Source organism: Bicyclus anynana, chromosome 22, assembly GCF_947172395.1.
Source record: "Bicyclus anynana chromosome 22, ilBicAnyn1.1, whole genome shotgun sequence".
NCBI lineage: Eukaryota > Metazoa > Arthropoda > Insecta > Lepidoptera > Nymphalidae > Bicyclus > Bicyclus anynana.
The window spans coordinates 279,841-292,982 of NC_069104.1; the positions used below are offsets into that span (position 1 = coordinate 279,841).

Below are 13,142 nucleotides of genomic sequence, written 5' to 3' on the forward strand. Positions count from 1 at the left end.
CGACGCTCCTCGCGCTGCTCACCGCGCCGTGCATGGTGCAGCGCGCCTGCCGCACGCGCGAGCCGCGCGCGCCCGCCGCAGTGTGCATGCACCGCCTGCACGCCGATGACAAGTACCTACCGTACAGTAGATGCGTAGAGCGGGCAGCAGCACGAGCATGTGGCTCCAGATGCTGATGACGACGCTCCTCGCGCTGCTCACCGCGCCGTGCATGGTGCAGCGCGCCTGCCGCACGCGCGAGCCGCGCGCGCCCGCCGCAGTGTGCATGCACCGCCTGCACGCCGATGACAAGTACCTACCGTACAGTAGATGCGTAGAGCGGGCAGCAGCACGAGCATGTGGCTCCAGATGCTGATGACGACGCTCCTCGCGCTGCTCACCGCGCCGTGCATGGTGCAGCGCGCCTGCCGCACGCGCGAGCCGCGCGCGCCCGCCGCAGTGTGCATGCACCGCCTGCACGCCGATGACAAGTACCTACCGTACAGTAGATGCGTAGAGCGGGCAGCAGCACGAGCATGTGGCTCCAAATGCTGATGACGACGCTCCTCGCGCTGCTCACCGCGCCGTGCATGGTGCAGCGCGCCTGCCGCACGCGCGAGCCGCGCGCGCCCGCCGCAGTGTGCATGCACCGCCTGCACGCCGATGACAAGTACCTACCGTACAGTAGATGCGTAGAGCGGGCAGCAGCACGAGCATGTGGCTCCAGATGCTGATGACGACGCTCCTCGCGATCAAACTCAGAAAAGATCCTACGTACTTAACCCTCAGTGGACGAGTCCGACTCACATTTGGCCGGATTTTCATTCATTCTCATCTAGCTTCTAACGGTTGAAGAGCTAGCGTACAAGACCCACCAGTAGGCCTAAAATGCGCGCCACGATAATCTCATGAAATCGACCATGGCCGAGCCAGCAACGTATTTCTCTATTTACTTAGTCCCAACGCAACCAAAGAGAAAGAGAGGACTATACCTATGTCCGGTAATCTAGTAGTGAAGTCATAGAAAACATATGTAGAAGGTGAAGTGAACAGTCAGTCTAATGATGTTGAGGATGAATCATGAAATGACTGAACAAGTTTCCTAAATTTTAAACAAGCTTATAGCCCGCCTCATTCATCATTAGTGCAAAAGCGACATTAACTTTAGAAATTCCTTAACATAAATAATAGCAAAGGGTTTCAAAGGTTTGTTGTAAAATACTCGCAGGCATCTCGTGTAAATAATACCTATATTATGATTACTAGTATTAATTAATTAGTAGTATTAGTATTATAATTATTGTACCTTCGTCCTTCATATGTTTTATATAATTTAAACTGATGCAATCGTTAAAACCTTTCATGATTTTTTTAGGGTATTAGCACTAATTTAACAATTTCATTTGTTTCAGACATATAATGAAATGTTCGCGAAAGTGCTAATTATTAAAATTGTTTTTTTTATTTATTTATTTCATTTATTTATTACTTCTTTTTTTTTAAATTTTTAACAATATAAGTATAATAAAATACAAAACATTATTAAAAATTTATAAAAAAAAATTCACCCTCCCGCTGCGGGACATTTGAGTGTCCAAGCAACCGGTGGTCAGGGCTCCAGAGTGAGGAACCTCCTCACAATACGCGCCGTCTCAAGAATCACTGCCTTTTGTATCCGACTCTTGATCCAACAGTTAAGCGAAAGCTTCTTAAGATGTTGGTCGAAGCTTTTCGCTATAAGACCATTGACTGAAACAACTATCGGAACAATAATAGTTGACTCAACATTCCACATGGCGGTAATCTCGTGAGCAAGGTCCAAGTATTTTGATACTTTTTCCTTTTCGGCTTTAACCAGATTATCGTCATGTGGAACAGTAATATCAACAATTATTGCACGACGCACTGACCGATCGACTAGCACTATATCAGGTCTATTGGCTACAATATACCTGTCAGTGATAATCGTTCGGTCCCAGTAGAGCAATGCACTGCTATTTTCAAGAACTGACGCTGGGTCGTACCTATAGTAAGGCATCTCAAAATCGATAAGGCCATATTGAAGAGCAAGCTGTTGGTGGATTATCTTGGCTACTTGATTATGTCTGTGCAAGTATTCGCCGTTAGCAAGGTGAGAACACCCGGACACAATATGCCTGAGGGACTCCCCAGGACGATGACACGCTCGACAGATGTCTAGAGTGCCATCTTTCATAATGTGTTTCCGGTAGTTTCTCTTGTTTCTCGTCTTTATAACTTCGTCCATAATTGCACAGACAAAACCCTCGGTTTCCCCAAAGAGGTCACCGAATTGCAACCAAGATACAGATGTTATTTGATCTACATCCGGCCCAGTAAGGGCCTTGTAGAATCGTCCATGCAACTCCTTGCTCTTCCATATTGCCACACGATCTGAGTTACTGATTACTATAGGCTTGCGCCAGTTCTCTTTGCCTAGGGATAGCGGGGTAAGTCCCTTATCCACTGCAACGACATCCTGATACATACTCACATTCATCTTGAGAAAATGATCTCTGAGATTGCACACCTCACGATTATGGAGGTTCCTGGCGTTTAAGAAGCCACGTCCTCCACACTTGCGTGGGAGGTACAATCTCATTACAGATGAACGGGGGTGATGCATCCGGTATGACGTCAGCAGTTTACGGACTTTACAGTCCAGGGAATCCAGTTCGGTTTGAGTCCACTTTAGAATGCCAAAAGTGTATATGAGTAAGGGCATGACCCAGCTATTAAAGGCACGCACCTTGTTACCGCCTGATAAAAGACTTTTTAGGACTTTTTTCAGGCGGCTAAAGAAGCGTTTCTTTCACTACCTGTTTCATATTCCCTGCCTCAATACAAAGTGCTTCTGTCATTCCAAGGTATTTATAGGTCTCGCCTTCAAGGAGTGATCTGAGAATGACAGTTTCTGAAATAACTATATTCTCGGAGCTCACTATCCTTCCTCGCTCTACATTGATGACCGCACACTTGTCTACACCAAATTCCATCCTTATGTCATTGCTAAAGGTTTGAGTAATCTTCAGCAATGACACTAGGTCTGTACGCTTTGATGCATACAGCTTGAGGTCATCCATGTAAAGCAAGTGAGATATGAGCTCACCACCCCTGCGAAGGCGAAAGCCTAGCCCTGAATCCCGCAGTAAAGTACTGAGAGGATTAAGGGCTAGACAAAACCATAAAGGGCTCAAACTATCGCCCTGGAAAATACCTCGCCTAATCCCTATCAGTTCATTCGATTCAGAACACTCAGAAGCGCCTGGGTGACGAAGAACTGTCATCCACTGTCCCATACATGACTCAAGAAAAGAGCATAGTGTTTAACTTTTAACGTAGAAAAATATTTGTAACTTGTAACAAAGACTGAAGAAAATTGTCTGAAGTGAATCTGAAGTGAATCTGTGTCCACTGTGAGTGAATCTGTAAGAAAATAATATATTTGTATATCTATAATTTATATAAGTATGTATTTGCTTATATAATTTATAAATTAATAAGTATCTAATAAGGAAGTTCTCGTTCCCGTAGGAATACGGAGATAAAATATAGCCTATGACACTCACAAAGAGTTTTCGAAATCGGATAAATAAGCAGATCCAAAGATTACGCCTACAACATCACAAACTCTACCTCTTTTATTATAAGTAGCCGTAGATCACGGCTATCACGCATTGATGTTGTGAAGAGCGAGGTGTTTGTTATTGTTGCAATAAACCATAATAAAGGAAGAGTGGCGAATACTTTCGCGCTGCGCTGTGCGCTGTTCGGGCCTCAGCCGACTGTTTACTAAACAACGCGCCATTGTGCACCCGCTCACACGTCCCCTACTACGAACCACAATCACACGACTCGATTCAAATACAAACGAGTAGGCACTTCGAAAGTCAATCTATTAAACAGCGAAAAAGTTTGTTTTTATGGTAGAATAAGCGGGCCAATCTCTGAATTCAGTTTTTCCAATCGAAAAAAATATTCATCCCCACTTTACATGTAGGGGAAGTACTTATCCTATAAAATTACAGCTTTCTAGTAGTAATCGTTTTTGAGCTGAATTGCGGACGGACAGAGGGACATGGCAAAAAAAAAGGATACCTTGTTAACTACGGAACCCCAAAAACAATTGATGAAAACAAAACGGTTTACTGCTACTCACCGCTCACCGCCTGTTTATCGCAATAATTACCGCATTAAACTGCCGATGTTGTAATTCAAATTCAAAAAAATTCAAAATTCATTTATTTCAAGTAGGCTCAGTTTACAAGCACTTTTGACACGTCAGTTGACTATTTGTAAAGATTCTACCACCGGTTCGGAAGGCAGGTTCTGCTGAGAAGATACCGGCAAGAAACTCAACAGTTGCTCTTTTGAAAAAAGTCATACAGTATTACAATTTACATTTGATAACAATTAAATTACAATTTCTTATAGTTTTATTTCCTGTGTGAAGGTGGAAGCTGATCCAATGGCCTCCAAGCACCTTTGTCGTTAAGGAACTCATCAATAGTGTAGTAACCTCGACTAAGTAAATGTTTTTTAACACATTGCTTAAAGTTGTAATGTAGTTACTAGCATTTATAGCCATCATGTACTTTAAAGATTGACATTGTTTTTACTGTCTACACTAGTTAATGCTTGTGTATATCAGTTTTCTACAAACACCTACTACAATTAATTTGCTTGATAATAATCTTTTGACCAACCAAACGAATAAACATTTTTCAGCGGTCTCACAAAAAAAAATCGTAAAAGAACTCGAAACGAACTCGAACAATACATTGGTAGTGGTGCTGGGAACAGGTGAATATGGACAGCATAAATTACGACGACGAGGAGAAGACGCGCGAGTGTGAGTGCGGACGCTGCTTTGATTTGCGCTGGTTACTGTGTTGCTTCACCTGCCACTGCAAGTGCACGACGAAAGGATTATGACCGTGATGCTGCCTGTGATGCTGCTTGCGTTATTCGCCGCCAGTCAGGTGACACATTGCACCATAAGTCTTCGCTGCTAACTAGACTATAGCGTGGTAGATTCGGAGCAAGCCTGCCGTTGATTGCAGTGCTGCTATATTATTGCTGCTGCGATTGCAAGATGGGGAGATGGTACTGCCTGTGATGCTGCTCGTGTTATTCGCCATCTGTCAGTTGACACATTGCGCCATAAGTCTTCATTGCTAACTAGACTGTAGAGTGTATAGTCGGAGCAGGCCTGACGTTGATTGTAGTGCTGCTATTATTGCTGCTGCGACTGCAAGATGGAGAGATGGTGCTGCCTGTGATGCTGCTCGCGTTACTGGCCGCCTGTCAGGTGAAACACTACGGCTTATGTCTTCACTGCTAACTAGACTATAGAGTGGTAGACTCTGAGCAGCAGGCCTGCCATTGATTGCAGTGCTGCTATTATTATCGCTGCGAGTGCAAGACGGAGCGATGGTGCTGACCAAGATGCTGCTCCCGTTCTTCCTCACCTGTCAGGTGGTTGGCTTGTGGTTAGAGGTGAATTTTACTTAGTATTTTAAGATATCAAAAAAATTGACGAGCTTCTGATTCAACTATTTTTTTTCTGTTTTCAGGCGGCCCCAGAATGTAAAAACTGCGTGGTAAGTCATTTTAATAAAGTACATAATAAGTAAATAAGTCCTTGGGCTCAGGAATAAAATATGCATTCAATTCATGACCATACTGCTCAAACTTTGTGTTTGGGTGTAGGTAAAGTTTGAACGAGACGAACCATGGTGACGTTCGAAGCCATTTTTCAAAATGAAAAATCTTAAACCAATAGATAGCCACGTTATTTGTGAGTATTAACTCTCTTGAACAATATTGAAAATTGTTGATGCACGCTTCGTGTTGTACTGACTCGAGAATGTATTCGTTTTTGAATTTTGTATTTGGAGCGGCTACGACACCGTCGTGTTCCGTGCTCCATCTGCTTATTATTCTTGATCTATGCTTACAATTTAAAGACCTGTCATTATCCCTATTGACCTGGTGGTCAGATGCTGGGCAAGGACGAGAAGGCGATGTTCCGCGCGCACTCGGACGCGTGCCTCGCCGCGTCGGGCGCGCCGCGCGACGCCGTGCTGCGGCTGCTGCGCGGCGAGCCGCTCGACGAGCCCGCGCTGCGCCGCCACGTGTACTGCGTGCTGCGGCGCTGCAAGCTGATCGGCAAGGACGGCAAGCTGCAGAAGGCTGCCGTCATGGGGAAGCTGGCGCGCGCTGATGCCAGGAATGCTACCAAGGTGAGTGATGGTCGTCGCTTCATAATGTTTTTTTTTATTAAATAAAAAAATATGTTTATAATCATTTTGCTTAAGAGGGCGCAGCGCGTCGGTACGATATGGATAAAATTCGAAGCGCAAGCGAGACGCCGAACTATGACTTTCATGTGAGTGAAAAGCACGGAGCGATTGACGCGCGACGCAAATTTTATGACATGAGCGCCAAAACCATTTTTACCTAATTGCAAGTAAATTAAACAACATAACGAAAAACAAAATGGCCATGTTTAAGATATATACCTAATTTTCTATACAAAACAAAAATTTAAGTAAATAAGTTTGCTTTTCCTGACATTGAAAGCAAAATGTGAGCAAAACATGTATTTTTCAAAAAAATAAAGTATTGAAAAAAGTTTTACAAATTGTGTATTTTGTATAGTCATAACGAAGCTAACACTTTGAAATATCATTTACCCAAATATCAGGCTCCTAACTTTTCCAGAATCTGAGATCCAGAACCATTTGTAACCACCAAATTACATATTGCACACTCTTAATGACCCTACATACAACGGGCGGATCAAACCCTGTAAGGGTATAATACATAGTAATTACTCTATGCGTCTACTACTTAAGTACGTAGTAGGGTAAATTACATATTTACCCTCAGACCAATTATTGTATAGGACCTGCCTCGCTAGACGTTACATTTCTGTCAAAGTATATGATCAACGATCTAATGCGATTATAAAAACTGTCTTTATAGTATCGATGTTAAATAGAAAGAAAGAAAGAAAGAAAAGTTTATTCAGAATACACATCATACAAAGAATAGAGAGAAAAAAAAACAATAAATTAAATACATTGCAACTTGTATGATGTGATCCTAAATAGTTGTAATCGTGTTCGTCGGTTAAAGAGCTCCGTAAAAATACCTTTTTGTGTAATTGAATTGTGTAAAAAACGGGCAAAAGCTTCTAGTTTAGTATAACATATATACCAAATCTAAGCTCGTTTTCTTCAGAAAATGACAGATAATTTTGTTCGTGACTATGAGTGCGATACAGGTCCTTCTATAATTGGTCTGAGCTATTTACCCTATTACGTACCTAAGTTATTTACTTATATACTTATGTCTTACTCCGAAAATGGTTCATTTTACAGAAAAATGCAAGAGATATTATTGTACATATTTTCATGACAAACAATTTGTATAATGACTTGTGTCGCTAACATGCTACCAACGAGATGATCGCGTGAAGAGACACATTTCAATCCATGGCGGTTTAACCGGAAACACCTTTATCTATAAATCTTCCATTGCGTCGGGACGGAAGAAATGGGGCTGGGGCAACTCCGCCGCCATTGGACGATATTTTGTCTATTTCTCTTCACTTCGTCACGACCGTGATGCTAACTAACGGTCACCAGATATTTGCGAAAACTAATTTTCGTGACCTTTATAAGTATTTTAGCCGGCACAGTATATATTTTTCACATCTATACAACGCCATAATAGGTACAACAAAAATTCGGGTCACTAGGATTTTTTCCGAATTCCGAATTTTACAGATAAAACCTAAAACGTCTGGACTTCTATAGCTACTCGAGAATGTTTTACTGCGCAGAGAGTTCAATTTATACTCTATACCTAGTTTTTGTCATCATGTGTACAAATGCATCTCACCCCCAGGTGTTGGAGAGCTGTGGCCAGCAAGGCGACAAGCCCGAAGACCTGGCGTGGAGTCTGTTCCGCTGCGGCCTGGACCGGAAGGCGATGCTGCTGCATCACCTGCCCAATGATACTGACGACGACATGTAGCACCGGCGGCATCTGGGCGCCTGCAGCTTGCAGTCAGGGGTGACGCCTTCAGTTCTGACTTATCCACTACCTCCATATAGAAAGATCCTCAACTTTAGTGATAACGTCCCCTTATGGGCTTTTGATACTTCCAGGCAGAGTGGGCAAAATAAGGTTGAGAACCTATGATATAGACAGCAGCGGCGAAGAGTCCATACAGGCCGATTCCCGCTGGGTTACCTTTTAAAAACCCATACATAACATTCATTATTGTAATGAATATGTATGGATGTATGAGAAACCAGAGTTTGTATCAAGCGGGATGAATTTCCTTTTTTTTTACCTTCGGCGACTTACCTTCGTCAAAATTCCATCCCTCGCCTCTGATAGACAGGCACCTGAAAAACATATTAACTGTATGCAGTACCAGCAATAGAGAATTGTTTTTATGTTTGTACGCACAAGAAAAAAAAAATTCATGACATGAGACTGTTAATCAATGAGGCAATTATATCAGCGCGTTATCAACTGAGTCGATATTTTGTTTTTTAGTGAGTTTTATTTACTTTAGCAGCATTGTGGTGTTCAGTCCTTAATCCTGTAAGTGCGGAGGCTGGCTTTGTAGTTTGTACTGACTAGGCTATAGGTGTATAGTAGTCCCGACAACTCACTTGATAACGCACTTATTATAAGACTATTTACTACTACATAATTGTTTTTTTTTGTAAGTAATATAAATGAATAGGTAAATAAGTAGGTAGAGCATTTGGTATTTAACAATATTATTTTGAAATATATTGTATAGATATAGGTCGCACAAAAATTTTAATCCGCACTGATATTGCAACACGCCGAACTTCACAGCTATCATTATCCTGGCCAGTGGCGTGCATAAGGTTGTCGTTCAGGGTATGCACTAGTAAGAAAGTTAAGCTAACTGGAAAAACATTTATATAATAAGCATTAAGAAGTCAACTATTAGGGCAGTACTTTAATGCATGTATGAAGTGCACGCCACTGATCCCGGCTGGGTTAGTTTTCGCTTATTGCGCAACTACATGCCTCGTGTTCAAAGCGGACTTGTAGTCTGGCGCGACCTATACCTACTCTGTTTTAGATAGAATTACCTATCTCTCTAAATGTATGCCCCGCCTACAGCGCAAGTGCCCACTTTGACCTCCTTTCATACACTACAAAACTAAACCTCCTAAATCCATCCCTCAGAGCAGTCCTCATGATATCGTCTTATCAAAGTGATAATGTGACTCGAACTGAACTGAACGTGTCATCCCCTTATTGTAAACGTGTATATTATAAGTTACCGATGTATTGGAATATATTTAATTGTAGTATTCTTGATACTTTGTTTATTTATTTTATACTAAATGTATTTTTCTTCAATAAAGTTTATTAAATTGTAACCGCTCATTGAGATTTTTGTTTACCACGAGTATTAATATTATGAATGAAAATAGAGATTAGCCGCCATTGGACACGATAACTGTTTTACAACCCTGATGTGTTAGGTTCGATTCCCATTAATTAGCTCAGCGCAATGGAGCGCTAATAGTGATTGAAAAAAAAACCATGCTAAATTAAAAATGTTCCTTTTTGTAACTGCATATTGTGTCAAATCCTATTATAATCCTATATAGGCATCGGTCGTGGCTAGTTAGCACCTTACCCGCAAAGTTGTACCGCCAAGCGTACTCTGTACCAACTCTTAAAATATTTAAGGTAGAAACCATAGATACACTAATGTAGAAACCGTTAACATGTCATTAAAAATACACGACAATATAACTTCCGAAATATAAAAAAAAACGGTCTAAGCATAATATTGAGTTTTTTTTAAGTCGGTTAGAATTGTGTACAGGCTCCCACTTAGCAGGCCACGGCTAGATTGCAGTTATTTAGTTGTTACCAGTTACGCATAAGTGTGAATTACAATCGAAACAACTTCATGATCTCATTGCAGGCTGTAGGCGTTGACCCACTGGCTACGAGCGGCGGCAGGCAGTTTGCGTTGCAGCCTTTGCCTCAACGTGACGCGATCGAAAAAAGTTAAATTCCATTTTCGAATTTGGCGCGTAACTTTTTTCCGTGCGAAAGCTTCGTAAACCATAGACTATTTATGTGTTGAGTGAATGAGTGAATGTGAAAGCTCTATTTTCAAATTCTGAAACTATTCTCAGAGCCTGAGTGATTATTTTTTAGTAGATAAAATTTAAAAATGTGAATAAAGTTCTATTTAAGTTTTTGTACCTGTTGCTAATCGTTTTGTTTTATTGTGATTTTCTCAGTGTTTTTGAGTTTAAGTGTAATGAAATTTAAAAGTATTGTCTGATGTGTGGAATCATAGCAAGATTTCCGGAGATCGTTGTTAAAGGTAAATTATTATTTTTCTACTCTGTAATACTATACTTAATTGAGCATGTATAATATTCAATTTTATTTTTCAAAGATACACTATTTCCGTTGACGGCAGCTTACTACTTAGTACTAACCTACTTGAAACGTGCTAAGTAAATAGATTCGTTTAAAATTCATGGATACCTACATAGTCAAGTATTATTTCTGTTATTACCATCTCGCAAAGCCTTAGATACTGTTTAGTACTTACCAACTTGAAACGTGATAAGTAAATAGATTCGTTTTAATGGATATATGTACATAAGTACATAGTTAATTATTATTTCTGTTATTACCATCTTGCAAAGCCTAAATACACAACTGTTTAGAGGTAAATTTGTAGAATAGTAAACATTTGTATAGTTTACTTAATATTTACGTAACGTAACAAGTATTAAGATTTATATTTTTCATTTAAAAATGAACGCAAAGTTTTAGACGTAGGTTTTACTGCGTTTTTAAGTTTAAACCAGATGGACAGACACAGGTAAGTACGGCACTTTATCCTAGCGTTTATGATTTACAATATTAGTATGGATAAATGATAATAACCCTTGATAAGCATATCTAATGTTGTAAGTGGTTTTGCAACAAGTTGCGTCCAGTATCGATATTAGCATAGCCAGCAGATTATGTATTTAGCACCAGGCTTGTAGCTATTTCTGAATAATTAATTAATCGAGACAAATAAGCACGAGATATAATATCTAACTGATAACTGTTCGTTGGTATTCAATCTATTTCCGGTTGAGCGAGAATTTTATAATGCGAGCATTGCGAGTGTTCACACTTATCAACCGGGATCGACACTTTACAGTAGTTTCAATTTCGAAAAATACTAGGTACGTAATTTAAAAGAAATTACGTATTGCAGAATCAAACATAAAAATGTCCCGAATAGTGAGATTTGCGAGCTATTCTACTTCCACACAGCAGCCGCAATGCATTATAAAGAAGTGGAAATCATTTGATCATCCCGCAAGCTTAAAGATACACACCAGGATATATCTCAGGACGAGAGAAAGACAAATATTGACCAATAACGTCGAATACATCGCTCTGTTTCGTTGCGTTTGGGTGCAATAGATGACACTGGATAAATTCGACGGTCGCCAACAAAGATTTTCTTCTATTAGATATGTCACTAGCGTGTCGAAATTAAAACAACCAAAAGTGGATAATTGTCTTTATTTCACGTAGTCGCATTGTAAACAACGAACATTATTTAAACAAATAATACCTAAATATTGTCTACAATGTCGAGTTCTCTGTTCAGGAAGTGTAAAAAAAATTAATATACATAAATATATAATGTAAGTAAACACAGAATTGTGCGTTGTGCGCTAATTGGAGAGACTAATTTCGGATCACGTTTTGCGGTGATTTTGTAGGCTTATACCTACTTATCTAGTAGTATAAAAATTTTAATAAAAAAATTCAACCGACTTCCAAGTCAAAAAATAACTAACTAAAAAGCAAAAAATAACATCTAACCTATGTGCTACCTTCTGATCAGTTTGAAGGCGGTGCCAAGCCAGTGATGTTTTAATTAAACACCATTTAACTACAAAATTTCTGTGGTTCTTTCAGAAACAGCTTTAATTAAAACACAACACTGGCTTGGCACCGCCTTCAAACTGATCAGAAGGTAGCACATAGGTTAGATGTTATTTTTTGCTTTTTAGTTAGTTATTTTTTGACTTGGAAGTCGGTTGAATTTTTTTATTAAAATTTTTATTTTTTTATTTTTAGTGTTAGAATACCTACTGCGTGTGTACACATGTCACAACCTATCTAAGTGGAAAGTTCCTATCAATACAAAATTATCAAGTCCAAACCCAAGGTAGCTACTGTGAGCCGTCGAGGAGTTCTCTTCACTGTGCTTCGTCTTCATCACCAGACCCTTAATACAGTCACAATCCATCTAGGTGGAAAGTTCTCATCAATACAAATTTATCAAGTCCAAACACGAGGTAGCTACTGTGAACCGTCGAGGAGTTCTCTTCACTGTCCCTCGTCTTCATCACCAGACCCTTAATACAGTCACAACCCATACAGGTGGAAAGTACTCATCAATACAAATTAATCAAGCCCAAACAAAAGGTGACTGCTGTAAATCGTTGACGAGTTCCATCGTCTGTGTTTCGGCTCCATCGTCAGACCAACTCCAAACCTTCATAAAGTTGTAGTGGTTTAAAATACCTTATGGAAACACTAACAAACGCACTAGCCGTCTCTACAACTTTCGAAAGTTCCCCTCAATTTCTCCAGGATGCCACCATCAGATCCTGACATAAAAAAAATGGGACCACCCTGGAAGTAAACCCTTCAAAACAAAAAAAGAATTTTTAAAATCGGTCCATAATTGACGGAATTATCGCTGGACATACATAAAAAAAAAAAAAAAAAAAAAAAAAAAAAAAAACATACATACAGCCGAACGTAGAACCTCCTCCTTTTTGGAAGTCGGTTAATAAAATCATTGGCCAGCAATATATCTTTCATCTTCACGTGAAATATGTCATTGACGCGTGCTACATTCCAGAATTATTGCCATGATTGTAATTCATGCGATTTACATCTCATTAAATGATTTGTAGAAAAAGATTTCAGACCAACGATAAAGTGGATATCGACCCCTAGGAGTCGATATCGACCGTTTCGACAATACATTCTGTAGAGCGAGTGTTCTCGGAAGGACGAGCTGA

The 13,142-nt window shown here is 40.2% G+C and overlaps 2 protein-coding genes across 2 annotated transcripts in view; both read left to right on the plus strand.

Annotated features, from left to right (window-relative positions):
- Nucleotides 1–3,582: 3,582 nt before the first annotated feature.
- On the plus strand, nucleotides 3,583–9,437 carry LOC112043872 (B1 protein-like). Its single transcript, XM_024079530.2, has 4 exons — nucleotides 3,583–4,979; nucleotides 5,574–5,600; nucleotides 6,000–6,242; nucleotides 7,915–9,437. Exons 1-4 carry the CDS (start codon nucleotides 4,929–4,931, stop codon nucleotides 8,041–8,043), a joined length of 450 nt encoding a protein of 149 aa, XP_023935298.2. The 5' UTR covers nucleotides 3,583–4,928; the 3' UTR covers nucleotides 8,044–9,437.
- Nucleotides 9,438–9,899: 462 nt separating this feature from the next.
- LOC112043838 (uncharacterized) overlaps nucleotides 9,900–13,142 on the plus strand; it is a 29,785-nt gene continuing 26,542 nt past the window's right edge. Inside the window, exon 1 of the mRNA XM_024079455.2 lies at nucleotides 9,900–10,411. Coding sequence (XP_023935223.2) covers nucleotides 10,369–10,411 — 43 coding nt within the window. The 5' untranslated portion in view covers nucleotides 9,900–10,368. The remainder of the gene's footprint in view (nucleotides 10,412–13,142) is intronic.

What these genes read in the sequence shown, in the direction of transcription:
- LOC112043872 (XM_024079530.2), top strand. Translation starts at nt 4,929, where the DNA reads ATGACCGTGATGCTGCCTGTGATGCTGCTTGCGTTATTCGCCGCCAGT. An exon ending in CGTTATTCGCCGCCAGTCAG is followed by an intron (nt 4,980 to 5,573) that starts GTGACACATTGC and finishes TTCTGTTTTCAG; the next exon opens with GCGGCCCCAGAATGTAAAAA. An exon ending in ATGCCAGGAATGCTACCAAG is followed by an intron (nt 6,243 to 7,914) that starts GTGAGTGATGGT and finishes TCTCACCCCCAG; the next exon opens with GTGTTGGAGAGCTGTGGCCA.